We start from the raw sequence: 27,348 nt of genomic DNA, 5'->3' as shown, positions 1-27,348 counted from the left end.
CGGCGCGGCGGCCGGCCTCCGCCTCCATCGCGGCGCCCCATCAGGTCCCTGAGCGCCGTCGTCGGCGTCGGAGATGCCGCGCGCCGCTGCCCCGGACGACCTGGCAAACCACCATACCCCCATGCGTTCAAGTTAATTAATATACTGTAGAAAGAACATTATTATCTGCTCCATTAATTAATAATCGTCCCATGCATCATCAGTCCGCGGCAGTTGATTCGGCATGCATCCGGTTGCCCCTGCTCCACGTCCGAAACCCCGGGGGGGGGGGGGGGGGGGGGGGGGGGGGGGGGGGGGCCTCACCAGCTTCAGTACACGATCATCGAGGCTCTCAGTGTCGTGCAGACACCGGCCGGCCGGCTCCATTTTCAGTCACCGATCGGGGTACGGTCCGCGTGTCTGATCAAGTTTGAACACGACTGCCACGTGCACGGCCGCGCGTCGTCGGTGTCGTCCGGTCCGGGAGCGAGCGGCGCGAACACGACCATCGAGGCATGCAGGCTTCCGGCGGTGTAGCTACCGGCGGCTCAAGCAAGCTACTTGCCGCCGTGGTCAACGGTCAACCCCGCCTTCTACTACCGCTCACCATCGTCTTCTCCCCGCCGGCTGCCTCGTGTAACTCGTCGCATGTCCAACAAGTCCAACATCGTCGCCGTCGAGCGCGTCCCGCCGCTCCGCCGCCCGGGGCCCACCAAGATCATCCACGCATGGCGGTGCTTCACGGCTAGCTGAAACTTGGAATTGCCGCCACCAATGCCAGCTTGGCGGCCACCGGCAACGTCGTTCCAGCCTTCGACACGACGGCGGCCACCGGCCGGCGCGCCGCCGTGCCTGCGTGGCCGGTCACGGCTGCAACTTCGAACGGCCGCCGGCGCCGCTGCCAGCTTCGACAGTGGCAACGGCATCTTGCCGATCGGCTCGTCCCCAGCGCTGACACCGAATTCAGCATCGAGCATTGAAGTTTAACGCCAGCTGCAAGCCCAGGTGCAGCAGGTTGTCGACGTCGTGGCTCGCCGCGGCTGCGTCGTCGAGCAACGGCACCGGGCCTCCGCTTCCAGCGGCGCTTCCAGCGGTGGATGACCCGAGACTAGGATCCTTCTTTTGTCTCAAATAATTAGTTCCGGATGGATTTTTCAGGAGATATTATAGGTCCGTTTTCCACGGTGTTGGTGTATATGCGGGACGTCGTCGGAGCCGGCAGACGACGGCGGCGCTACTGCCTCGACGCCGTAGACGAGGCGGCCGGCGTTCCAGTCGTCTGTGTAGATAAAAATCGATCTGTCGGCGGCCGGCGGCGCAGCCATGCGCTCAACGGGACGCGGAGATCCGTCGGCGGCCGGCGCAGGCGGGCGCGCCACGCGACGCGTGTGCTTGCAGCTGCAGGGGCGGGCTCGCAGCTTCGACATGTTGCCAGTGGAGGTGCGGCGGCCTCCCCGGGCTTGCAGCTCTAGATCGATGAGTCTGCACCTGACGTACATGCCGTTGATTGATCCTATCCCGGCGGTAGGGGATCGGATGCGGCGGCTGGAGCTTCACCCGGGCAGTCAATATTTATTGTTGGTGTAAATCCGACTCTCTCTCTCTCTCCCCCCGACGAGTCCTATTTCGATTTAGATTATTAGGAGGAGTATAATCCGAATCTCTCTCCCTCTCTGGCGGTGGAAAAATAAATTTTCTATATTTTTCATCCATCAAAATGATTATCCATAAAAAAATTTATACAACCCTCGATAATCTTATCAGAGCATCAACATGACGAAGCAGGAGCAGCTAATCGATCCCGATTACTTTCACATTACAACAACAGTCCATTCAACACATACAACAACATTAATTTTGATCAATTTGTGAGTGCATGTCCTGACAATACATAGTTAAAGACACTCGATTGATCAAGAATTAACACAATAAACAAATACGGTCCCATACAGGTCCCCGCGGCAACCTCTCGTAGGCGACGTTGCTAAACGACGCAGCCACGGCGACGACGAGCCCCGCGGCGATGAGCGCGCCGGCCACGCTGCCTGCGACGATCTGCCCATGGCCCTCAGCCCGGAACGCGGCGAGACTGGTGGTGCCCGGCGGCACCGGGATCCCGCGAGGAAGAGTATCTCAAACTTGCAGTGGAGCTCTTCACGGCGAGGGCGGCCGCCAGCCAAATACTCTGCATCCACCCCAGCAATTCCAAATCGCCACCACGCACACCTCCTCCACCTTCCCAGCTACCAACCAGAGCCACCCAAAGCGTAGGCCGTGCACTAACTCGCCGGAATCGGGCGGATTCCCGACTGCCATTGTTGTCAGCCACCAAGCACCTCCGCCGACAAAATCCTCCAAGCTCCTCCTACCATTTTCAAATCAACAAAGAAAAGAGCCTCTCCAGCTATTCTCTACTCACTAATCTGCTGCACGTCGACTTCTTTTCCCCCAAATCCCGAGCAACAGAATTAGCACAAGCTGCAGCGGCTGGGGCTGCAAGGCAGCTTCCCCAAGCCGCACTGCCCGAAGCTGCCAATCGGCCCCACCCACGCCGCTCAGGGACAAGCGGCGGGCCGCCGGCACGGAGAGCTTCATCCACATGCTCCGCTCGGCACCCAGCACCGCCGAGGCCCTAGAGCTCTTCACGGCAGCGGCGCGGCAGCTCCCGCGATCCACACCACGGAGTACTACAACTACATGCTGGAGCTGATGCGCGGGGTGCGGCCGTCAGGCAGCGAGTGGCGAAGCTCCGGGGGCCGCGGCCGGGGGCGGCGGGCCGCTGGGGGCAGGAGGAGGAGGTGCACGTTTGGCTTTGCAGAAGGAGGCGGAGAAGAATAGAATGGGGAGGAACGAATCGGTATTCATAACTAGTGGCAGGCAGGTAATTTTTTCCCCAAAAGCACTCAAAAGCAGGGGCAAGGTGCTTTTGGTTTTGTACTAGAGCAAAAGCAGCTTTTGGAAAAAGCACGTGTGACTTTTAGATCTTTCGGTTCATTTTTGGCTTTTGCAAAAGCAAAAGCAGGTTGAAAAGCTCAACTAGAGGCACCCTATATTTTCCTTTGCTAGACTCAGGCCTGGTTTGGTTTCTCCTGCTTATTTTTAACACCCCTCACATCAAATGTTTAGATACTAATTAGAAGTATTAAATGTAGACTATTTACAAAACTCATTACATAAGTGGAGGCTAAACGGCGAGACGAATCTATTAAGCCTAATTAGTCCATGATTTGACAATGTGTTGCTACAGTAAATATTTGGTAATGATGGATTAATTAGGCTTAATAGTTTCGTCTCGCCGTTTAGCCTCCACTCATATAATGGGTTTTGTAAATAGTCTACATTTAATACTCCTAATTAGTATCTAAACATTCGATGTGACACGTGCTAAAAATAAGCAAAGTGAACTAAACACCCCCTCACATATCTGGTTCATGCTCTATTGATGGGTAAATGCACATTTCACCATGATGCATGTACAACTCACGATATTTTAGGCCTTGTTTAGTTGCCAAAGTTTGGAGGTGCCAAATTACTGTTACAACACTGTAGCACACTGTAGCGTTTCGTTTGTATTTGTGAATTATTATCCAAACATTGACTAATTATGCTCAAAAGATTCATCTCGCAAAGTACAACAAAACTGTGCAATTAGTTTTTAATTTCGTCTACATTTAGTACTCTATGCATGTACCACAAGTTTGATGTGATGGGGAATTTTCTTTTTGCATAGTGCCAAAATTGGAAATTAGGGTGAACTAAACAAGGACTTGCACATGAAATGAGCAGGGTAGTCAGAGATATTTCAAGGGCACTATTTGGACTCTCTATAATAGATCTTCCAGGTTCCCCATCTACCCAATCCCCATATAAAACTATAGACTACTTTGTTCCCTGCCCTTTCTTGTTCCGTGGAAGCTAGGCATATTTTTTTGGAACTTGTGTACTACTTCACTTTGATCTTTGTGTTCCACGCGGAAGCTAGCTAGCTGATCTATGGTTGGATTATAGATTTGCATTATTTCAAAAAATTTAGAGACTTCTAAGTATGGATTTTAGAGGGGTTTTTCGGTTTCGACCGAGGAGGTGGTTTGCACGGAATATTTCCCCATATTTTTATTTCTATATAAAAATGGTAGTAAATATGTTTTAAATATGATTCTATAAGGGCATTAGTAAATTTTGATATTTTTGTTAGGACAACTACAATGTGACTAATTATATACAATAATAATTGTTCCACCTAGAGACCCCAGCAGACCACCTCTCTTAACGTATTTTTAACACATAATGTACTTAAAATAAGTGGAGATTGAGAAATTAATTTGCCAATGTGCGAACATACCGATGTGTTTGGGAGCGGGTCCGATACGCATTGGACCGGTTGGATGATATATCTCTAACCGAGGCCAGCGAGCCCATCTCGAGATGCTTCCACAACCTGTGCTTCATAAGATATTGTCGTGCTTCTGAAAGCAACAGTGGTAAATAATAGTGCAACATATGCACAATCTTCCACATAGGGTATCCTCTGGCAGAAATTGCAAATAAGATTAGGGGAAGCAAACGATGCGAAGCAAAGAAAATCAAACAAAAGAACCGAGCGGCCGATCGAGCCGCGCGTAGTCGCTGCAGCCCGCCGCCGCGATTATACAATTACTTATTTACTTTCCTCTGGCGATTTAGGTGAGACGCGTGTGATGTACTTGTATGGAAACCAATCTGTACTCGGTGGCATTTCGTTTTCCAATCCTGCTACCTACCATCATTGTTGAATTGAAGGAAAGGGTTAATGTTGTACACAGCTGCATACCCCATTGATGTGGTGCCAGATCAGCAACTCGGTGAGTGTTGCTGACCTAATTTAACCTACCAGTGATGTTTCTTCTACCTATAGGTGTGTTTGATTGGGCTGTGACTTTTGGAAATAAGTGGAGATTGAGAAATTAATTGATATATCTCTGACCGAGGCCAGTGCGAGCCCATCTCGAGATGCTTCCATAACATGTGCTTCATAAGACATTGCTGTGCTTCTGGAAGCAACAGTGGCAAATAATAGTGCAACATATGCACAATCTTCCACATAGGGTATCTTCTAGCAGAAATTGCAAATGGATCAGTCAGTTTTGCAATATCTTGGAATTTATACGGTGCAGCACTCCGGTCCGGTTGATCGCGTTAAGTGAATGACCAGAAGATATAGCTTTATGTTTAGCTTTTGCCTTTCCTTCATCCTGCTCATCTTAGTTCGGCAGTAAGGAGACAGATCTTTCGCCTTTAATAGCTGCTCTGAACCTTCTGTTAAGGTAGGCAGTTTGTCATGAGGATCCTCTTCTAAATCCTCAGGTGGGGCTTCTGAATCCTAATGGGGCTCCAGTCCTGAGTCGCTGGCGCCGCTGAGGATGCAGATCTTGCTCCGCTCGCCAGCGTCCCCCTCCACGGTCCCGGCGGCGAGCAAAATCGTGGTAGGGAGCGAAGGCTAGCACCGAGTCCCCACTCTTGACGCTGGCGAGCAGAGCCATGGTGTGGAGCCGTTTTGGGGACTTGACAGGTTGGAGATGACTTCCCAGGCTACGCCTACGCCTGCGGACATATGGGTGTGTTAGTGTGTGGTCGGCTACGGTATTTATGGGACTAATTGGTTGGGTGTATATCTCTCAACCAGGCTGAGGGGATGCATGTGAGGTTAGTTTGGTTGCCTGAGGGTCATCGGAGTTGAGCCCTCCGCATGCTGCAAAAAGGAGGCCGGAGCCTGAGGAAACGCAGGGAACGACCGTTTCCCGCGGGACACGCTCGCACGGTGCAGTGTTTTGTATGGGTAATGATGTAATTAGCACGTTATTAGCATATATTAAGTGATATTAGTATGCATTAAAGAATATTAAACTATATTTTGATAAATTAAAGATTATTTGAGCATAATCATGAAAAAATATTATGATGATGATTAAATTTTGATCTTGTGCAACATATATTTGGATGGGCAATCAAATAACATCGTTTCTCAACCAGACTTAATAGATACAATCAACCAAGGGCTTATTCGCTTCAGCTTATAAGCTGGTTGAAAAGCTGAAACGGCTGATTTGTTGTGAGAAGAAAATATTATTTGGTGGCTGATAAGCCGACTGAATAAGCTAAAGTGGGCTCACACATACGAGCCAGGCTAGGCCATGCAATCAACATCGGGCCCTATACCTCGGGCCGCACTTGTCTCGCTCAACTCGTCGTACAGGCCTCACAGGACCATGCGCTCTGTATTCTATACTTCTCTCTCTCCACATTGATCTTTCGTCTGGGGTCTACAATACATCTAATTTATATAGTACTAATTTCATTTTTACTAGATCGAAAATTTTTATGTTGAAAAGGAAAATTTTGAAAAGGAAAATTTAGAGATCCAATGTCACATTCTGTAAAAATTTATGATACATTCCGATTCGTTGGGCCTTTCCACGTATTCTATACTTGAGTCAATCCTTCTAGGTGAGACCAAAATTTTGTGCCGTGTTTTATAAATTGGAAATGGAATTTTATCGTCATCGTCTTCAGTACATCTCTGCGCATCCAAGCTGCCACTGGGATGACCCCATGTCGATCCTGGAAACGTCCACTCGAATTCAGCATTTCATCAAAGATGCAAACATTCAGATTCAGCCAAATTACAATCCTGGCTCTCAATTGCTAACACATTTTATAGGAAGGGGAATGACAGGATGTCAGAATCTGCAGTCTCCGTATACATGCTCTACTAGTACTTAGCCTACTGCACAAGTTAGATCTTCTCGATGAACTTACAGTACTCGTGCTTCCACCTGCAAGTTCGGCTGCAAAACCACCTCTCATCCTCGCCGTCGCCGTCGCCGTCCCAGGCCTCCACCATCTCCGTCTCCACCTTGCCGCACCACGAATTCGGGCAGGGCGTTGGAGGCTCGGCCATCCTCCACCGGCGCATCGTCAGCCTTCGCATGACCGACACGGCCTCTCTGCGCACGGAAGCCATCCTGCGCCTTGTCCTGCTGGGGCCAGCGGATGCGGACGCGGAGAACCAGTCCAAGCCTTCCAGCGCCTGCTCGGCGGCGCCCGCCGACGAGCGCAGAGAGTCGTGCAGCGTGATCATCCCGAGCATGTAGGCCGCGGCGGCGTGGCCGTGCTCCATGGCGCGGCGGAGGTGCCGGAGCCCGCTCGCCTTTCTCCTCCGGTTGCAGAACTCCTCCTGGCAGAAGAGACGGCGGAATTGTGAGTAAGCAGCTAGATACAGTACGCGCGCCGATGCGATTCCGCTTGAATCTGTGTTCCAGGCGTTACCAATCCAAGGATGTAGGATGCCTCAGGGTTGCCGCTGGCTGCGCACCGCCGGAGCACGGACAGAAACCTCGCCTTGTCCCACCAGTGCAGCCTCCACTCCCTGTGCACGGCCATGCACCGCCCCACCTTCCTCGCCGCCGTCGCGTCGCGGAACACCTTGCACCTACGCACGCAGGATCCACCAAATCATGTAAGGTAGGCAGGCAGAAAAAGACGGGGATCCAGAAGCAACATGGACTTACGATCGCCTGAGGTTGACAACGTCAATGAGGGGCGTCGCGGACCTCGTCGCGATGCTTGCAGTCACCTCCACGAGAATGTCAGAAGGGAGCCCGGCGATGTCCATGTCCAAATCTGCCGAGCCCGTTCTCCCCTGTCGTCCCTTGCCTTCTTGAGGCCGCTCCTACGGCCAAACAAGCACGTGTAAGCATAGCTAATTGTAGAAAAGTTGCATGGCAGGCAGAAAAGAAGGTGGTTTGTGGTCTGTAGTCTGCAGATGATCCTGGAATCTAAGACCCGCAATAAGCGGTGGGACGGCATTCACAGCCATACCACGAGACTACGAGGGGACCAGGAGAAGTTGGGTAGTTTATTTGCCACGAACACCCAGCTAGCTAGCTTCCGCGTGGAACACAAAGATCAAAGTGAAGTTAGTACACAAGTTCCAAAAAAAATATGGCTAGCTTCCACAGAATAAGAAAGGGCAGGGAACAAAGTAGTCTATAGTTTTATATTGGGATTGGGTAGATGGGGAACCTGGGAGATCTAGTTATTATAGAGAGTCCAAATAGTGGCCCTTGAAATATCTCTGACTACCCTGCTCCTTTCATGTGTAAAATATCGTGAGTTGTACTTGCATCATGGTGAAATGTGCATTTACCCATCAATGAGCATGAACCAGATATGTGAGTCTAGCAAAGGAAAATATAGGCAGAAGAAACATGACTGGTAGCTCAAATTAGGTCAGCAACACTCACCGAGTTGCTGATCTGGCACAACATCAATGGGGTATGCAGCTGTGTACAACATTAACCCTTTCCTTCAATTCAACAGTGATTCTCTGTACAACAAGCAGGAAATGGGCAGTTCATATGCAAATATGCAATAAATTTAGGCTATACAAATGGAAGTCTCTACACAAATCGTTGAAATCACAACAATTCACATGTCAGGACAAAGCCGAGCTTTGATGTCTAGTCAATAGCAACCAGGTATAGAGCGGTAAAAACTAATTTACATACAGCCTAACACCAGCCCAAAGGAAATCTTAAAGCTTGGAATACCACGCAACACCAAAAGAGGTGAAATATCAAAAGTTTTAGCGGGGAAAAAACATCATAAGAGTTACACTTCATGGTGTTATGCGGATGATCTGAGTGTCAAACCTTATAGGTAGAATCTAATTACAAATCTTTTTAAATATATGCATAAGCCAACATGCTAAAAAGTTATGTAGACCTTGAGAAATATAGTTTCCTCTTCTAAAGTGGGGCTGATCCAGTACTCAGTAGTAAATACCTATAATAAGTGCATAATTTTGCTGAAGCATGAAGTCCAGATAATAACCCATAAACTTACCAGATATAAACTGAGCTTCCAACAGTGCTAAAAATGGTCAAGTCATCAATTGCATCACCGACCAGACATAGGATTAGATACTCCTTGTGGCCTTTCTTGATAGAATAATTTAAACATCAGATCTGTACAAAAAGGGTAGTAAATCAAAATATAATGTTGCAGTTCTTAAAAATTAGATAATATCACGTAAGACACCGGCACAACAAAATGAGGCATGATGTATAATGATTTTATTCTCTGCAGCTAGTGTCAACATTGATGCCATAAAAGCAATCATTCCAAGTCGATCACAAAACATCACATCTATGACATGCCAATTTGGGCCAAATTAGCACTCAACTAAAACTGAGCATATCACTAAATCAGTGTATCTCCAAATGATTATGGAATGCATTTCCAAATCATAAAATGATTACCACCAAAGGCACCTCTGCCTAGATGGTATGACATCCCTGTCAAAAACCATAACAGTTGATGTAGCGTGCAGTCAAATTACACTAAATTTGACTAAAAACATCATGAATAGAGAAAAATCCCTCCGTCCACCAATGTCAAAAATCCCTTCGTCCACCAATGTAAGGTGTATTTTAGTAGAGGACAAATATTCCAAAGCAGATTTGACTCTTACTTTCTCTTACAATATATTGTCAAATGTCAATTGCTACAGAATCAATATCATCTTTGAATTAAAATCTATTGACGCAACTTTTATACACCAAATATGCATATAATGTGACTAATTGTGTGTCAAACTTTGTAAAGTTTGACTTCGTCCTTGTCAAAATACTCCTTACATTGACAGATGGAGAGAGTACTTCCATAGTGATGTAATTATGTTTCCAGGACTGTGTTCAATGTCCAAGATTATGCTTTTTTGTAACTGGAGGATGTAAAAAGATATGTCTTACACTAAACACGGGCTCAGCTGTGCTGAGATCCACGTCATATGATTAACTAACCAGACTGAATCTTCAAAACCCATGTTAATTTAGCTAGTTGCAAGCAAGTTCCTAGATTTTTTCCATGCATGTTTGTTGTCAAGGGTAAAGAAAGACTTACTTAACCAGTGTTCTCTAGTACATAAAAATCATCATTTTGTTGCTGTTTGTGCTCGTATACGTTGCCTCTTTGACCCCATCCTGTCCGCACTCTCCTTGTAATTTTCATAATTGTGCGGGCGCTGTCATCTCTGCACATCAATAATACAGTCAGCCACTGCAGCTCAAGTCCAATATATATAGATTAAACGTGGAGAACCAATTTTCTTCCTAGAATTGTGTCTTCTTAGGTTCTCAGTGCATATGATGTCATTATATTTAATTCATTTTGAAACAGCAAGTTATCCTAAGAATTGCAAAAAACTTGCAATGAAATAAAAACAGAGAGAATCTCAAAAAACACAGCACAAGAAAGTTGCTCCTGATCATACCTGTGCAAAAGAGCACGCCAATCACTCTGACCATTCTTGGCATGCTCATGCCTCCGGCTTCCAGGAGTAATCTTACCAGAATAGGTTCCAAGACCATCATTAAAGTCTGCCATTTCCATCATTTTCTCTGACAGCATATCAGCATCCTGCTTCTTTCCTTTATTACTTAGTGCATCTATCACTGGCATGAATGCTGCTGGATCAAATGTATATCCTTTAGATATTAACAGCTTGAGAAGATTATGTGCATGATCCATCTCCCCAGCTTCACAGAGTCCAGCAATTATCTGCTTATATGGGAAACTCTGGATAGAGATCCTCATTTCAAGTGCTGTTTCTAGGATGTTCTTGGCTTCTATCCATCTACCATAAGTTGAGACTTCAGTGCACATTAAGCAAAAGAGCACTTCCTTCTGCCCACATGTTCTCAAAGCAGCATCAAAGACCATATGAGCTGAAGGGAAATCAGCAATCTTGCAAAAGGCCTTAATCACCAAGTCAAAAGAAGTTATATTTGGAACTATTTCATTCTGTAGCATCTCATCCAAAAGAGGCATGGCCTTATTAACCATTCCCCGTTCACAGAAGGACTTGATCAAGCTATTGTAGGTCATCACATTAGGAGAAATTCCCTTATCCTTCATTTCACTCATTAGTTTAATGATTTCATCCGAATTGTGTTTTTCTTCAAATCCCCGAATCAATAAATTGTATGTCCTTGTGCTTGGATTACAACCTTTCTTTTCCATGTCCCTAAGAACCTTAATAGCCAAAGAGGTCTTTCCATGCCTACAATAGCCATGAATAAAGGTGTCGTATATGACTGAATCAGGGGAAATATCTTTCACTATCATCTCGAGTAATTTCTTCTTTGCTTCATCAAACCTACCTTCTTTGCACAATGCACTTATCAGAATAGAATAAGTAATTCGATCAGGAAGACATCTTTGTCTGCTCGAAGAATCACTAGTTACAGTAAGGAATGAATTCCCTAGTCGGCCAAGAGCCACATTTCCTTCTTGCCACATCCCATCAACAATGCCCATCGCCACATCTAATCTACTATTCCTGCACAGTCCATCAATAATGATATTGCAGCTTGCTGTATCCAAACTGTAGCCTTTCTCAGACATCCTCTCTAACAAGCTTTCTGCCTCTGTGATCCTACCAGCCCTCCATAGACTCTGCAGCAGAACGTTATACGTAAACGAATTTGGCGCACATCCCTTCTGTGCCATCTCATCAAGAACCCTGTTGGCCGCAGCAGTGTTGCCCTTTGAGCAATAAGCATGGAGCAAACTAGTGTAAGTCACAACATCTGGGGTCATCACACCACTCCTAATGAAATCCTCTACTCTCCTCACATCAAACGCCTTGCCCTCCTTGCACAATCCTGAGACAATAATGTTGTATGTGTAGCTATTAGGCTGGATTCCCTCATGTGTCATCTCCCTCAGCAGCTCCTGTGTCTCACCAATCTTCCCATTCCTTACCAACCCTGCCAACCAGCGGTTGTAACTCTCCACCCTTCTCAGGAACCCACCGCACCTCATAATATCCACCAGCACCCTCGCCTCATCAACAAACCCAGCATCACAGAACCCACTAAGCATCACGTCAAATGTCACCTGGTCAGGCCTCGGCAGCCCCTGTTGCCACTCCTCCTGCATGTCCTTGAAAATACTGTACGCATCCAGCACCCTCCCAGCCTTGCAGAGTGCCGAGATCCTCGCATTGAACGTGATAACATTCGGTGCGAGGCCCTGGGCGCGCATCCGCTCCACCAGCCTCTCAGCCTCCTCCACCTGGCCCTCCCGGCAGAACCCTGCAACCACCGTGTTGCAGACCACTAGGTTGATGGTCGGCATTCTGTCGAGTACCTTAAGGGCATCGACGCTCCTCCCCGCACGGCAGTACCCACGAGTCAGGATCCCAAAACTGAACTCGTTCCTGGCGGGCATTGCGTCGAACACCCTCTGTGCAAGCTCCATCCGGCCCGCGTCACAGAGTGCCTGGAGCAGGAGGTTGCGAGTGAAGACGTCCGGCTCGGCGCCGGCGAGGAGGAGGTCCTTGTAGAGCGCCTCGACGAGGTCGAGTCGGGACTCGCGGAGCGCCGCGAGAATGAGGCGGTTGTAGACGGGGGTGGGTGGCGGCGGCGCGGACGCGAGCGCGAGGAGGGAGCGGAAGGCGGGGAGGGCGAGGCGCAGCGGGAGGGCGTCGGAGCAGGAGAGGAGCGCGAGGAGGTGGGGCGAGGGATCGGGGAAGGAGAGGACGTGGCGGAGGAGGCGCGGGAGGAGCGCGTCGGCGGCGGGCTGCGCGGCGAGGAGGCGGGCGAGGAATGAGGTGGAGCGCGGCGGCGGAGGGGAGGCCGCGGAGGAGAGGTGGAGGAAGAGGCGGAGGGCGACGGCCGGGGAGGCGGCGTTGCGGCGGAGGAGCGCGAGCAGGTTGGCGGCGGAGGGGGAGGAGGACATGGGAGGGTGGCGGCCGGCGGGGGGAGCGGCCGAGATGTGTTTAAACCGGTAACCGGCCCGGGGCCGGTGGGGCGCGCGGTCGGGTCAACGGCCCGGTCCGCTGACACTGCTAGGTTGGCCTGGCGTGTTGGTGATTTTGCCTCGAGCTAATTCCCTCTTCAGTTTTGCACTAGCAGCCTGTAGCTTGAGCTTTGTTAGCTTTAAGATTTTAGATCTTCACAAATCACAAGCACATTCACAGACTATCCCTTCTCATTTTCTCAAGATCGCCATCATCTAGCAGAGCTCTTCCGTAAATGATGATGTGATGCGGATGAGATCTGTCGTGTCCTATAAACATTGTCGTAATTCAGATGTATAAATTGAACTAATTTGAAATTTTCGTAGAACAGTTCCCCTCGTCCAAAAAGATGAGAAAAATACTCGTGTACGCTGACTTGAAATTTTCCTAGAGCAATTCCCCTCGTCCAAAAAGATGTAAACAATGTAAACGTTTCAACATTAGAGAAGGTGGCAATCTCCATCTCACAACCAACCAACCAACCAAACCGGAATGGTAGCATCTGAAGATTCTGAACTTCGTAAGAAAGAATTTGTTATTTCACGGGCCTGTGAAATTGTAAGTTGGGAACAACATACATCACAAGTTTTTTTTTTCACGTTACATCATGCCAGCACTCACCACTACTGTAATGAACATCACAAGGCTAAAGAAAGGGAACCTAATTTTGAGGTAAAGATCAGCAAAGAAAGAAACTAAATTACAGATGCAAGATCAGAAGCAAGGCACGTTTTCAGTTCTCATGACCATGTTGCACGTCGAGTAGATCGACGCGGCAGCAGCTTGCACCGCCCATTCACTCTCAGAAGTATCCGGGTTCTTCAGCTTCCTGAGGAGACATATTAGGATATTTCAGTTAGACACTTTCCCAAACAGTGATTTAAATGAGCTTCATATATATCAACACTTGGCTCTAAACATGAATAAAAACATAAGGTAAATCAGTTTTGATTGAACGTCGTGATGAACTAACCATAATTCAGCCATAGGCCCGAGCAGTGGAGCATCACTGGTCATGTGTTTGAGGCCTTTGTCACAGTTCAATTGCATTTCTTGCACTTGCTTCAACCGGTTCTCCTGCAGAAGTATTAGGCAGTCAGGTACTCAGGAGTATATGCATATTCCATGCACATGTATGCAAAAAAGTGAGCAATATGAATACAGCTTATATATCAGGATTAGTTGGTATGACTCCAGTGTGTTTAACAACAAGAAAATGAACCCACGAAGGATGGCAAATCATGATTTGACATAGTCCTTTCCTACATAGCAAACTACTTCAATCAGTAAACTCACCAGGTGTTTCCCCTCCTCCTGAAGTGCTCTGTCCATCTGAACAAAGAGAGATTTCCACCGCGCCGCATGTGCTTCTGAAACTGCTTTGTCAGTACATCCAGACTCAGAAGTATTCGCAATAGATGATTCATTCTCTTGATTAGATGAAAACTCTGTTGAAATTAGGTAAGGTAGTTCCGTGTGAAGAGCATTTCTGACTCTCTTCCTGCTGCGCTTCAAAGCTTCAACAAAGACAAAAGACATACTAAGTAACAATGCATGGCTACAAATTTGGCATTTACTTTGGACTTCAGAATTATACCAGCAAGGCGCCCCCTTATGTCCTGATGAAGTAGCTCCAACCACTGAGAAGCAACACTGGCCGCTGATCATTGGAAGAGCAAGAAAACTATCAGGCATCAATATTTCCATAAGTAGTACCCCATGCAAATCCACAGACAAAATTATTTTTAAATAAGCAAGGAAGCATACCTTTTACTGACAATAAAGTCATGTAATCATGATTAGATGCAAGATCATCAGCTGATGTACTGCAGGTCCTATCTGAAGACGCAGCGGCCGCTGATGAGAGTTGCAGTTTAAGACTATCACCATCCTGTGGAAGGAACTGTGATGTGGTAGGCAGTGTTTGGTGAAACATCGCATTATTATCTTTCATCATGAAATGGCACTTCATGAAACCACCCCCATAGTTATGATCCTGAATTCTCTCACTAACTTCTTTCCCTCTTTCACTTGTTCGACTAGTACAAGCAGGCTGATTCTCATTCTCAAGCCTCTCAGAGTGTACCATAGCCTTTATTATGGAGTAAACTTGCTTGCTATTTCTCACATGGTTAATGATTCCAGGGTTTAGCCCAGATAATAGGCCACTAGGAGCAGCAACCTTCACAAACTTGTTAGCCTGGCCATGTTGTGTGGAAGTGTTCTTCTTGAATTCATCATCCCTTTTCCTTTTGGGGGGTCGACCACGTGGCCTAGGCACCACTGCCTTTCCATGAGATGAAGAAAGAAAGCCATTCTGTTTCATTTCTCTCCACTTTCTGTGCGACTCGCTCTCTTCTGTAGCACCAGTAGTACTGCCACATTCCGATGGATCGCTGACTTTTGACTGCCCCAGCTTCTTGTAGGGGAAGAAGGGATTAAGCTCAGCTGCATCAGAACTATCTACTGTGTTTAGGTCCAATCCAAGATGTGCAGAACTCATCCTATTCTCACCATGTTCTGCATCAGGCTTAGACTGGAGATCTGTCCCAATGTTCTCTTTACCACATGACAAAGGATCACTACCATGCAGCTTCTCCACTGATGCTGCATTGGAATCACGACCCAAGGTCAGACAAGGAGCTTCTGTCTGAAGTGCCCCAGCCAGAGGCAATAAAGACACTCTATCTCCACATTGTTTGGCACCATCAGCAGTGAATTGAGGAATATCCTTGTTACATGGATGCAAACATGCTTCAGATTGACCCGAAGATTCCGGAATTCCTGCCCTCAGATCTACAGGATGAAATTACAAATCAATAAGCAAGAGCAAAATTATTGAGGCACAAAGTAAAAAACAAGTGATGGAGAAATACTGACACAGGCAGTGCACAACAGTGTTGAATTGATGCAAGTGTAGACTGTGTTCTTACTACTCGAAGCATGAATAGAATTGTAATAGATGCGAGTTCCTAGTTACTGCTAAAGAGTCTGCAGCAACCAAGTTTCATTTTATTGGCATGCTGAAGAGTATGCAACCATAAAGTGGGTAGAGTTTCATTTCAATAGAGGCACCAACATCTCCCACAAAACCTCAGTTGTTCATGGGATGGTAAATCAATTGGTACAAAAGCAATTCACCAAAAACATGCATCTTACGCACATTTTATGCATCTAACTACCAAATATAACTAGATAAGCATGTCTTGCCACTGCAAGGCTGAGATTATGCTGTTCACTTACAACTATGCTAAATAGAACAAGACACAGCCTATTGGACCGTCCACAGCTTCATGAAAATTCTAGCGGAAAACGTGGATGTACTGGAACGCTTAGATCTGCTGCACATGTCTACATGGTACCGTACTGCGACGTTCTCGAATTCGTCTGCTACTAACCAACGCGATGCTGCTTAAAATTGGAGAACAACATCCCAAGAAAGACGCCACACTCTTCTTCAGTTCATCCCCCGTTCAAAGCATGGGGGCGCGAGCACGAATCGGGACGAAAGCACGAGAAGATCAAGAAACGCCAAGAACTCACCTCCCAACCCAGCCACCACCGGCCGCGGCGCGCTCCCCTCCGCAGCCCCGCCGCCGGGCGCTCCGCTCCCGTCGAATTCCTGCACGGACACGCACGGAAACGTCGTCAGCGCATCGCCCGCCATCCCCAGACGAAGAACCGAGCCAGAGGCGCGGGCCCACCCACCTTGGGCGGCGGCGCGCCCGATCCGGCGGGATCCGCGGCCGCGGGGTCCATCGGGGAGCCGGCAGCGAGGCGCGCCGAGCGGGGGCGGGGGCGACGGGGGAGCCGACGGGATCTGGGCGGCGGGCGCCGGCTAGGGTTTGGAGGAGCGGAGGAGGAGGAGGGGAGTGGGGGTGGGGAGGAGCGGGGGAGGGAGACGAGACGCGAAGCTCCGCGCGGTTTTGAAATGGAGGTGGTGGGTGGGGTTGGGATGGGATGGGATGGGATGGGACGGACGGGGATCGCGTGGGGGATTTATGGTTTGCTTTGCGGGGGTTTAAATTTTTTTTGAATTCGAGCGGAGGTGGGCGCGGTTTGTTTCGGATGGCGCACGCGCCGCGCGGCGTGTGGTGGGGGCTGGCTGCGGCTGGGCTCATGGGCCTTTTAAATACACAGGAGCGGACGGGGCTCTAGTGGGTGGTGACTGGTGAGTCCGTGAGTGGATTGGGTGGAAGCCCCGGGAAGCGGGGATTTTTGAATTGGGCGCAGGTTCGAATTTTGAACGACGAGATCTGTAGCCCCTTTGTGATTTCAAAAGGGAGATCTGTAGCACCCCTGGTGGCCTGGTGTTGTGTTTGAATGAGTTTGAATCGTGCATGTCGTTGGCTGTCCTTTACCTCTCCTCCACTGGTTTAAAAAGTCAAATCGTGGGGCAAGTATCAATTCATACGCTTTGTAGGTACATACCAACTCTGTGCTATGATTTTATAGAGAGCCATGATTTTCACCAAAAGTACACTTTTCCTGATTATATGGATACTTTTTTTTTACTCTAATAAACATGTATTAACACACGATATGGACTACCCCTTAGGATAGGTGCAACAATTCATTTGATTCGATAGTTACTTAGATACAAATTGATCGGTTTTTTCACATGCTTTAGTTGATTTGTGCTTTTTTTATTATTACATTCTTTTTTTATCTAACATATCACTTATATTACTCACTCTGCCACAAACTTGAAATGGGATTTAACCAAAAGTTTTAGCCTTTTTTTTGATGTATAAAGGCAGAGTTTTTTGTGGTTGTGAATAAAAAGTTTTTTTTTTGGTGTTGCAATGCTTAAAGCCCTTTAGCCTATTTTTTTATAAGCAACCATGACATAGCAACAGTACAAATTATCTTATGCCCTGTCGGGGCAGCCCACGGGGGTGCCCAGGTGGTAGATTTATAGGCGGGGGAGATCATAATACCAAGACCTTGAATGGTAACACAGATGTGCAAGGTTTAGACAGGTTCAGGCTTTCGGAGAGTAATACTCTACGTCCTGTGTTCTGCTGGATTATATTGCTGGTATGAGTTGCATTGGGTTCGCTACCCTTTGGGGTGTCCCTGACCATCTTATATAAGCTGACAACCTAGGGTTACAAGTCAGATAGGATTTAATCCCATCGGTTGTTACAATGAAACCAATGTAAGTCGGTTTACAATATGAATCCTGCGATATCCGGGCGAAATCTGTTCGCCCATCCTCCGAGCTTGTGCTTCACGCATCTTCATACCTTACCCTGTACGTCATGGTCGGACGGAGCCTACTTGTCAGACCGACCAGTATCCTAGTCGGTATGGACCCATGGGTACCCTTATTCCTCACGTCTAATAGAAAACTTAAATAAAACCATGCGAGATGACTGAACTCGATCATTTTGTCATATATATAGCCTTAGCACATGTTTATGCTAACAAATAACATAGAATGACCTATTTGAATTACACAACTTTCCTCAAAACTTCCAAAAAAAACTTTTCCCCCAAATATGCCGCAAGATTAAGTATGCGTTGTCACTTTCATACTTCTCATACTTCTAGAGGATATTTGGATGGACTTCTTTTCAATGCAAATATTTTGATAGATTAGTGGATTCCTCGTGTTCACAATAAAAAGAGGTTAGAGAGAGTTGTTTATGGCGAGCCAAGTTTTCTATATTTCATTCAAATTACACTAGTGTGCATATTCTTAAAACGACATGTAAATATTATGCTTGACAACATGATGGAGATGGGCATAGGAGGACTATGGTATATGGAGTCACACTTTTTCTAGTGGTTCCTTATATTGTTATGCCCATTCTCGTAACAATATAAGAACATCTCCAATAATTAAAGTAACTTATCGAATAAAGGGCACTTTAAATTGAATGAGGCCCTCAGTCATCTAGGAACCCATATTGTACTCGCACCTCTACAAGTGGATCATCTTTGTTGTTAAGAGGTTATGTAATTTCTTGTAACCGTAGCACCCAATTTATCTTTTTGGATGGAAAAAGCACCGAATATGTGGTTGTAGAGTCATTGATGCATGACTCTACTTACCAGATTTTCAAATCGTGGTGCCGACCAACTTATATGCTACTGATTTTGATGGTTGTATGTATGATGTATCTCTAATTCGTGAGGAGGCATGCTCCATGCGGCTCTGTTCCTCAACTCCACTTTTGGTGCTCATTGATGAGCTGCCTAGCGTTGAATAAGTTAAAAAAAGTTCCATAGCGACAACCATGTCCTTTTCATGGTGATTGGGAAAAAAGCTCTACGATGGCGACGGCTGGGATGTTGCATGACTCAAACAACAAAGATTTGTCCAAATTCATTTTCTCCGTTCAATATGATTTCCAACTCAAAACATGATTACACTCTCTTCTCCATTTCCTCCACAGGTCGTATCCTCTCACCATCGATTTCTTCTCTATTTTTTTCTTCCAAAAGTCATGTTCTTTCATAATTAATTTACTCCCATGTACACAAAGGAGGGTTTCAATGCATACACATGACACTGTTTACGTGTCCTCCGAAAAACACGGATTATACTCGACAAAGTCAACTGCATTATAGCATTTGATTAGTTTAAGTCACTAATCCTATCCCTAACACCGAACTTGATGTAGCCTCGTACCTGAGCTACACCTGTTAAGAACTGCAGAGCCTGCACTCCCCTATGGTGCTCTGAAGATGATGCTCATCTGCTAACTACCGAAAGTGTCAGGGTCAATGCAGTGGAAGAAGGGAACACGACGAGCGACCAAGCAAAACCCAACCAACCCCTCCCTCCTCCAGTCCCAGTTCTCCACGCCCCCCTTCCCCCTCCACTAGTCTCCGGTCTCGATCCTTCGAGAAGACCGCTGACGCCGCGCCCCCCGCCGGCCGCACCCGTCCATACGGTGAAAGCCTCGGGCCAATCTCCTCTCCCACTTACTTATCGTCGCCGTCGCCGCGCCGCTCAGATCTCCGCCGCGCCTTCGCGCGATCCCCCATTGGAGGAGATCCGGCCTGCGCGGGCGCACGAGGTACGCGCGCTCGCATCTCTTCGATGTTCGATCCTCTGGCGTGCCCGCGGTGTTTAGGATTTCCGCTTTGCGTTTTTGTCTCGTTATTAGTGTTCCGGAGGGATCCTGAACCCATGCATATGTGTAGCCAATCCGTCAGTTGAACATCCGGAACGCGCGCTGCATCATGAGTAGCGTGGCAATTTGGTCGGGGCGAATCGGGGTCTGTAACTGGGATGGGGATGGGGTATCTGGAACCGGGTTTTAGTGGGGTTTAGGATAATATAGTAGATATACTAGTTTCAAGCAGAGATGCTGTTGGAACTTGATTCTCACCTTTTCTGGTTCTTCTGATGCTGGGTCGAGCTGAGACTTTCCTTTGTCGTCGGTCCCGTGTTGTTAACTTTGCAGCATTTGTAGTTATCGGCTGACAAAAGTTTAGCGCGCTGAAACCGTCGGGATTGGTTAAGCATTTGTTGAAACAATAAAAAATAGTAATAGGCTCCCAACATGGGACCATAGCTGCTCTAGTTGTCAACTCTAAGGCTTCCAGTAAAGTAGAGGAAACAATTAGACACCGAGTCTGAAACGAAGTAACATGAAACCATTTGAACCTAAAGGATTCGTTATGAAGTCTGCCAGTTTTATCCAGAATTTGTTAAAAATCAAGCTAAATAAAAGCATGAGAATAATGCTTGCTCGGATTAATAACATAGCTTATATAAGTACTATATAACTTATCACCTCTCTATCTGATACCCCTGTTTTCTAACCAAACTTTAGGATTCTGTCAGCAGCCATTTTTAAAATCATCAATAAATTATATGCAACTTTCTCTAATTGGCTTGGTTTTCATGTGGTGTCAAGTATTGTATCTAGGAGTTAATCTGTTTTAGCCTTTCAGTTACATGTTACTTGTTGACAGGTGACTTGACCTGCCATTTATCATCTTGCAGGACTTGTTTTCATCAACTGACTGGTGAAATGCTTGCTTGGTGATGTCTGGGTATGATTTGGGCGTTGTTTATAATGCAGTTGGCTTCTCATGGCACTCGGTCAGAAGAAACAATGCAGTTTGTACCCCATTGTGATCATGAGGAAGTGTCAGATTTGCAGCCAATAAGCTCACAACTAAACACAGTCGAGGGATCCACAGAACATCTAGCCTCATGTGAAATCAAGCCAGTTAGCATTGATGATGACAATGAAAATATTGACGCCAATGAAGAAACTCACCTTGTTATTCAAGATGTCCCTCAATGTCGGATTTGCCTTGATAATGAAGGTCCACACCATGACTTGTATTATTTTTTTTATTGGCAGTTCTTAATGAATTTGAAATGCTTATTTTTAAATATTTAATTTGTTTTGTTTGGCACTTGGAGCAGGTGATGACTTGATTGCGCCATGCCGTTGCAAGGGAACACAGAAGTATGTCCATAGGTCCTGCCTTGATAACTGGAGGTCGACAAAGGTATGGATTCTTGAGCATCTTTTCTCTACACTGCATAGACTTATAGACACTCAATCCGTACTGCACAAATCTTCTTTACAATTCTTAGTCTAGTTGGCTTTAACCCAGTATGTTTTTTTACATTACCCAGGAAGGTTTTGCATTTTCACATTGCACTGAGTGTCGAGCTGCATTCTTGCTTCGTGCAAATGTACCTCCAGATAGATGGTGGTTAAGGTTGAAGTTTCAACTTCTGGTAGTTAGGGATCACACATTGATCTTCTTTATTGTGCAACTGGTAAGATGCTCACAGCTTCTATAGTACAATGCAGCAGATTCTTCAGCGATCCTGCATTAACATTAATTTGCACCGAATCACTCTTTATCTTCTTTTATGGTTTTTATTTATTTAGCTGAAGCTGGAAGCAGACACATCAGTGAGCCTGTTTTCTGCATTAGGGAAAAATTAAGCATCATGCATGCGCCAAGCCATATGTAGCATGGTTTTCTGAACTAAGTTCACCTCTTTTCCCTTTTCCGTTGGTTGAATACTAAACCAAGAGTACGGTACTCTTTATCATTACATTGTGGGAATTCAACATATAATATTTTACGTAATCAAGGAAGAGGCCTGGATGATCATAATGCAATGTGCACTACTACATCTTTGTTTTCTCTTACAATCTTGGTTTTCCTTATTGTCTGATAGGTAGTTGCTTTCTTGGGTATGGTGGTATACAGATTTTATGGAGATGAACTGCGAGAAATGTTTGGTTATGAAGAGCACCCATATGCTTTCTACGCCATGGCAAGTAAGTTAATTTAGTAGTTTTTTAAAGTGGGATCTACAGTTGTGTTTGTGCATGTCGGGGTTCTGTTTCAACTGTGATTTGAAAACTTTCGTGAATATCCGCTTATCTTTGAAGCTTAACGAGGACCAATACTAATGCATTTTGTTTTACTGGAACTGCCGAATGCTTTCTTATACTCAAGTTTTCAATGACGGCAATATGTTCTGGCATTTAATTTTTGTAAAGAAAGCCATTATTTACGCCATTTGTCTCGCATAGCTGCTTGAATATGGAGTGCAATTAACATCTCTTTATATATTTTCTTGCTCATTGTGAGGGCATACGTCATCTTGGTGTAGCTTATGCTGTGAGGACTTACCATTTTGGTGTGGTTTATGATATCAATAACAGATTTGGACCTTAAAGATAGAGATAATTCATTTTGTTTTATGTTACTGGGTCTTGGACTGTTACTCAGTATTACTTGTGTAATCGTGGAAACTATCTTGTAGGACTCCACTAATCACACACTATTATAGTTATAAACCCATGGATGTTTTTGGAACTTCATAACTTCGACGAGATCCCACAGATTATAGATGGACATAGTTAACACAGAATTTTATGTGCTCGAAAATAGGGAGAAGATAAAATCATTCAAAAGTAAAGCCCGCAACTGGAACCTGGTATACTGGATGAGAATGCAATGGCGTACATCCTTCCCTTGTTGTCATTTAACTGAACAAATTTGATTGTATGCGTACTATATATGCATCTGACCCCTGTTAAGTGCTGTATGCATACATGAATTAGAATTTTTACCTGTACACTTCACATGAAACATTTGTTGAGGAAAAAGATTAATGTTTGAAAAATTGCTCAAATTGCAGTATTGGCTATTGTTTTGGTTGGTTTGCTGTATGGGTTCTTCATTGCTATAATATGTGGGCAGAGGATAACTGAACGGCATTACCATGTTCTTGCAAAGCAAGAGCTAACCAAGGTCTGTGAAAGAAAGAGGAAACTTCAGCAAGTTGGATTGATTTATCTTTCTCCTTATGGTTTATTGTAGTCTCATTTACCCCATAAAACTTGTATTAAATAGTCTGCTTGCAACATTTAATATTCCATTGGTGGCAGGAGTATATCGTAGAGGATCTTGAAGGAGCTGATCAAGTGCCAGACCTTGATCCTAGCCATGTTACAGAGTTGAAGGTATTGGGACTCTATTGAACATAGCTGCACATAACATCAGGTATGCAATGTTGCTCTGGTTGCTTTAAAATATTTGCTTAGCTGTTCTGTCAATAAATTAAATTTTGCTTTAAAATGTTGCTCTGGTACGCAATGTTACAGAGTTGAAGGTATTGGGACTATTGAATATAGCTACTTTAGAACATTTGCTTAGCTGTTCTGCACATAATTAAATTTTGAAATATAAAATACCGAGGGCAAGATGTTCAGCTTCACAATGGATGCATGCAGTCAACAAATTTGGCTTTCGTCCACATATGCTGAAATCCAATTTGATCAAGTTCCTTGGACATATTTGCTGAGGCTTCTGATGCCCAGATTCAGACATATTCCGTACGTTGGTAACTTATGTCTTGGAAAGAGTACCTGGTTAATTCAAATCTGCCAAACTTGCATACAATTCATAGTCATTTTGTACGAATTTTCACATAAAGAAAATGCCCTAGTATACTATGATAGCAACAAATTAAATGTTGAACGAGGTCTTCATCAAGAGACATGGCATCAATCCTTTGGTCCCTCCAGGGACCACGATTCATGAGCCTAAATATCCCTCCCTTTCTCATTCTTCTTCTTCTTTTTGCTTTGAAAAAGGCGATGAATGTAAATTGATAGTCTGACGTATCAGGGGTACTGATGCCTGATAAGTCATAAGTTGGGAGTTCAGTAACAATTAGAACAGAAGAACACGTCAAAGGCATATGGTGGTGAGCCTCTTAGCACTTGCAGCTATTTTCAGTTATGCCATGTCATGGTCGGTGCAATGATTATGTGTAGGCATGTCATTTAATGTTCTTGAGATACATTATTGATGTTCATGATGAGATACTATTTCCTCTATTATCCAGTACAACCTCCTGGATTGGTACTGCCTAGACAGCTGTGTAAGGGTGGCATAGTTGTTAAGTTACCAAAAATGGGTTGGGATAACTGTTTGAGAATCAGCACTTGTCACATGTCCGATTGCCATGTGATTTCATCCATAGAACTCTTGAAATTGTTATGATGCTCTGTTGTTGAGAAATCACTTATATTTGTCACACTGCCTCACCACTTTGAAAACTGGGGATCTCTTCTAAATGTTTCAGGCACTCTGAGTCCCTGCCTCGGATTAACTTTCTTGTATTTTTTTTCAGATAAACATCGATGATGAATCGGGAAAAGCATACTGGAAACAAATCCTAGGTTGATTTGCAAGAAATACATATATCATTTGCCACTTACCTGGAGAAATGAAAAATGGGCCTTTGCACGGCCCATGGACTCTTGAAATCGTTTGAAGCCATGTGAAGATTCTTTGGTCTCAGACTCAGTGTAGGTTTGATAACTCTCAAACAAGATAATAGCATTAATTGCCACGCATCTCAACGGACGAGGAAGATTATGATAGAAGTGCTGGGATGCCAGTCTGAATGGACATTTTTGTAAAGTAGTAGCATATTTCTATTCTTTCTTTATTCAGGTTCACAATAAACACATAACAGCTAAGATGCAAATGCGCTGTTCGCTGTACATGCCTTGCAAAATTTTATTGTCAAACACAATCCTTTGTCCGCCGATTGTGTTCATCAAATCGATGAACTAAATAATATACCCGGGAGCTGGAGATGCGCAAAAGTCTGTACATGTTGCATAGCTCTTCAGAAAATGGTATTGATGCGGACTTATGCTGGATTGCTTGACTTTGCTGCCTTCATAATTTGGTCTGCACATGCTACTCTCGTACCGGTGCATCTTTTTCATCGTTCCTTACATTTTTCTAATTTTTCTATGGTTGCTAGTACCTTGGGACTTGGGATGTGCTGCTGAAATCAGGAGCACGCTTGCAGGAGGGTACTCCTGCCTTGATGCTTGCATTGTTAATAATACAGCAGGCACCTGAAGGTGGTGATCATTAACAGCCCTGTAGAACCATCTCATGTGCAAAAGCTATCAAGATTCTAATTTTCCAATATATATGTATGGATCCTGTTTTGAATAATCATAACTTTTGGCTTTAAGATTTAATAATATATTGTTGGATGAAGGTAAAAGTGAAACTGACCCTTGGTAACTTGTTAAAAGAGAATTCCAGGCAAGGCTGCCTCAGTGCCTGTCAAGTGTGTGAATAGCCATCATGGATCTGCATGAACTTGCTCCAGAAAATGCCATTATGTCACCACGACTGTAAGTTGTGTTCTAACTTTGTTTGAGCTGTCAATTAGCCATGACCTGCGAATCATCCTTGAACTGAAATTCTTCTAGTTTGGCCTGGTTGGATTGTTGAAGAAGCAACACGATGTTGACTCCTTGCTTCCTAACAAAACAAATAAATGCGGATCCAACCATCCATTTTTTTTATGTTAGGACAACTGCACCCATCTCGGCCAAAGATCAAGTTGCTTAACTTCCTAGCTCTTAACGAAAGTATCATGTTCTAGCTTCACCACGTGCGCTGCACTTAAAATAGAAGGAATCTTTTTCGTTTTTCACATCACCAAGGAACTATATTACTTCGATTCCAAGTTAACTGACCTAGCTAAGACAAGATTCAAGCCTTCATTGGGAGTTAAAGACCCACTAATGATGATCCTAAAGCTGATTGTGGCAAGAGCCTGGAAGAAAGCAACCATGTGTGGCAAGGGGAAAAAAGATGCTACTTACCTATAACTTTCCATGATATGCAAGCATGTAGCAACTGAACGGCACTGTGATGGATGTAAATTAGAGACAGCGACTTGCTCACTTGTTCTGTGTCAATGATTCCCAATGGTACTCAAACTCTTTGATTTGGTGGGGATATTGTGATTATGACTGGATTTGGGCATTGATTGGCTTGCTAATAAATTCACGCATGAATGCAAATTCAGTTTGTTGCATAATTAAGACTTGGAAGCCATGAGATTGCATGCAATGTGGTATGTTATTCAATGGCACAAGTAAGCATCAGCAGTTACAGACTAGTACAATGATAGCCATGGCCCATGAGACGGTACCTCAGCAGAGCTAGTAGCTCTGGTCTTGTCCAATTGAATTTGTGCTGAACAAGTTAGCCTTTTCTTTTTTAGGTCCATACCTTCCTCATTTGGTTGAACAGTATTGTGGCATTGCCTCTTCATTGGTCACCTGACCACATAATCAAAGGCCACCCACTGCTTTGCAGTGATTTGCTACAACTACCATCTAGTACAATAACCGATGAATTACAAGAAATTTGAAGATGCATAATACATGGCTTGAATTTTCTTCGATAATATCTACGCATATATGCTTGAGTATATTTTGGTTGACAAACAGACAAAAACCTGATTGTTTGATTGGTGGGAGTGAAAAGATGGCACCAAAGTCAAGGAGGCATGATTGTGATACGGAATGGCAAATTTCAAATCAGTGAATACTGACATTTTTTAGAGCTAACCATGGCATATGTCATATAGCAATCTGTTACTCTTTTTGACCTGTACATCTCATCACTGAATTGAGTTGTTGATGGCTTCTCTCAGTGAGGGATCATGTGTAGCTTTCAAGCACTGTAGTTCAACAGTGGGTTTGGTTTCCTAGTTTCTGCAATCCCTTGGACTCTCTTGCATGCATCTTGATTGGGTGGACAGAGATGGCACATGGAATCAAATGAACTATCTGGACAGCTAGTGTTCATACTCCATAATAGTTACCCTTTGCAGGCAGTTAATCAGTTAAATTATATTCATTAGAAAGACCTAGTTGATGGAGAAAATATTAGTGATTGTTTCGCTAGTGTTAGAGTAAAGAACTATTGTTGCCAAATATTTTTGGAATCTTAACTGAACACGCAAGACACGGAGTTCCTTTGATTTTTTTTCCCTTGCTAGACAGAAAATGCGAGAGGGAAAAGGAATTGCGAAAAGTCTGGAGAAGAATGGCTATTAAGGATGGAACAACGCATTTGCAATCTGATAGTGTTGCTTTAATCCTTTAAGGGTAAGGTAACAGCTACTTTACCACACGGCATAGCACTACACAGTCAGAATAGAGTCAAATTGGTGAGTTGATACTGAT

The 27,348-nt window shown here is 45.1% G+C and overlaps 3 protein-coding genes across 4 annotated transcripts; 1 reads left to right on the top strand and 2 right to left on the bottom strand.

Moving 5' to 3' along the window:
• Positions 1 to 7,637: 7,637 nt before the first annotated feature.
• On the bottom strand, positions 7,638 to 12,795 carry LOC117851824 (uncharacterized). The gene is made up of 4 exons (XM_034733728.2): positions 10,292 to 12,795; positions 9,922 to 10,051; positions 8,863 to 8,984; positions 7,638 to 8,344 (listed from the first exon to the last, which is right to left on the bottom strand). Exons 1-2 carry the CDS (start codon positions 12,760 to 12,762, stop codon positions 9,922 to 9,924), a joined length of 2,601 nt encoding a protein of 866 aa, XP_034589619.2. The 5' UTR covers positions 12,763 to 12,795; the 3' UTR covers positions 7,638 to 8,344; positions 8,863 to 8,984.
• Positions 12,796 to 13,340: 545 nt separating this feature from the next.
• LOC117864554 (uncharacterized) lies at positions 13,341 to 16,737 on the bottom strand. The gene is made up of 7 exons (XM_034748689.2): positions 16,532 to 16,737; positions 16,367 to 16,445; positions 14,591 to 15,619; positions 14,421 to 14,483; positions 14,120 to 14,340; positions 13,797 to 13,900; positions 13,341 to 13,652 (listed from the first exon to the last, which is right to left on the bottom strand). Exons 1-7 carry the CDS (start codon positions 16,580 to 16,582, stop codon positions 13,538 to 13,540), a joined length of 1,662 nt encoding a protein of 553 aa, XP_034604580.1. The 5' UTR covers positions 16,583 to 16,737; the 3' UTR covers positions 13,341 to 13,537.
• Positions 16,738 to 19,526: 2,789 nt separating this feature from the next.
• On the top strand, positions 19,527 to 25,013 carry LOC117863225 (uncharacterized). Of its 2 annotated transcripts, XM_034746844.2 has the most exons (8): positions 19,529 to 19,854; positions 20,790 to 21,118; positions 21,222 to 21,307; positions 21,438 to 21,584; positions 21,996 to 22,098; positions 22,968 to 23,080; positions 23,218 to 23,332; positions 24,468 to 25,013. In XM_034746844.2, the coding sequence occupies exons 2-7, from the start codon at positions 20,842 to 20,844 to the stop codon at positions 23,308 to 23,310; spliced, it is 819 nt and encodes a 272-aa protein (XP_034602735.1). In that variant the 5' UTR covers positions 19,529 to 19,854; positions 20,790 to 20,841; the 3' UTR covers positions 23,311 to 23,332; positions 24,468 to 25,013. The 2 variants fall into 2 exon arrangements, with proteins under 2 accessions (XP_034602743.1, XP_034602735.1); XM_034746852.2 differs by lacking the exon at positions 21,438 to 21,584 and having other exon boundaries at positions 19,527 to 19,854.
• The last annotated feature ends 2,335 nt before the right edge of the window (positions 25,014 to 27,348 follow it).

This window comes from Setaria viridis, chromosome 1 (assembly GCF_005286985.2).
Source record: "Setaria viridis chromosome 1, Setaria_viridis_v4.0, whole genome shotgun sequence".
NCBI classification, from domain to species: Eukaryota; Viridiplantae; Streptophyta; class Magnoliopsida; order Poales; family Poaceae; genus Setaria; species Setaria viridis.
The sequence above is the reverse complement of the archived record's forward strand: the minus strand, read 5'-3'. Positions and strand labels throughout refer to the sequence as shown.

Excerpts from the sequence above, each read along its gene's own strand:
- LOC117863225 (XM_034746844.2), top strand. The coding sequence starts at position 20,842 with ATGATTTGGGCGTTGTTTATAATGCAGTTGGCTTCTCATGGCACTCGG. Across the intron at positions 21,119-21,221 it reads GATTTGCCTTGATAATGAAG|GTGATGACTTGATTGCGCCA; the intron begins GTCCACACCATG and ends CACTTGGAGCAG. Across the intron at positions 23,081-23,217 it reads CAAAGCAAGAGCTAACCAAG|GAGTATATCGTAGAGGATCT; the intron begins GTCTGTGAAAGA and ends CATTGGTGGCAG.
- LOC117864554 (XM_034748689.2), bottom strand. The coding sequence starts at position 16,582 with ATGGACCCCGCGGCCGCGGATCCCGCCGGATCGGGCGCGCCGCCGCCC. Across the intron at positions 15,620-16,366 it reads GGTGGTGGCTGGGTTGGGAG|ATCTGAGGGCAGGAATTCCG; the intron begins GTGAGTTCTTGG and ends TTCATCCTGTAG. Across the intron at positions 14,341-14,420 it reads CATAAGGGGGCGCCTTGCTG|CTTTGAAGCGCAGCAGGAAG; the intron begins GTATAATTCTGA and ends TCTTTGTTGAAG.
- LOC117851824 (XM_034733728.2), bottom strand. The coding sequence starts at position 12,762 with ATGTCCTCCTCCCCCTCCGCCGCCAACCTGCTCGCGCTCCTCCGCCGC. Across the intron at positions 10,052-10,291 it reads TGGCGTGCTCTTTTGCACAG|AGATGACAGCGCCCGCACAA; the intron begins GTATGATCAGGA and ends ATTGATGTGCAG.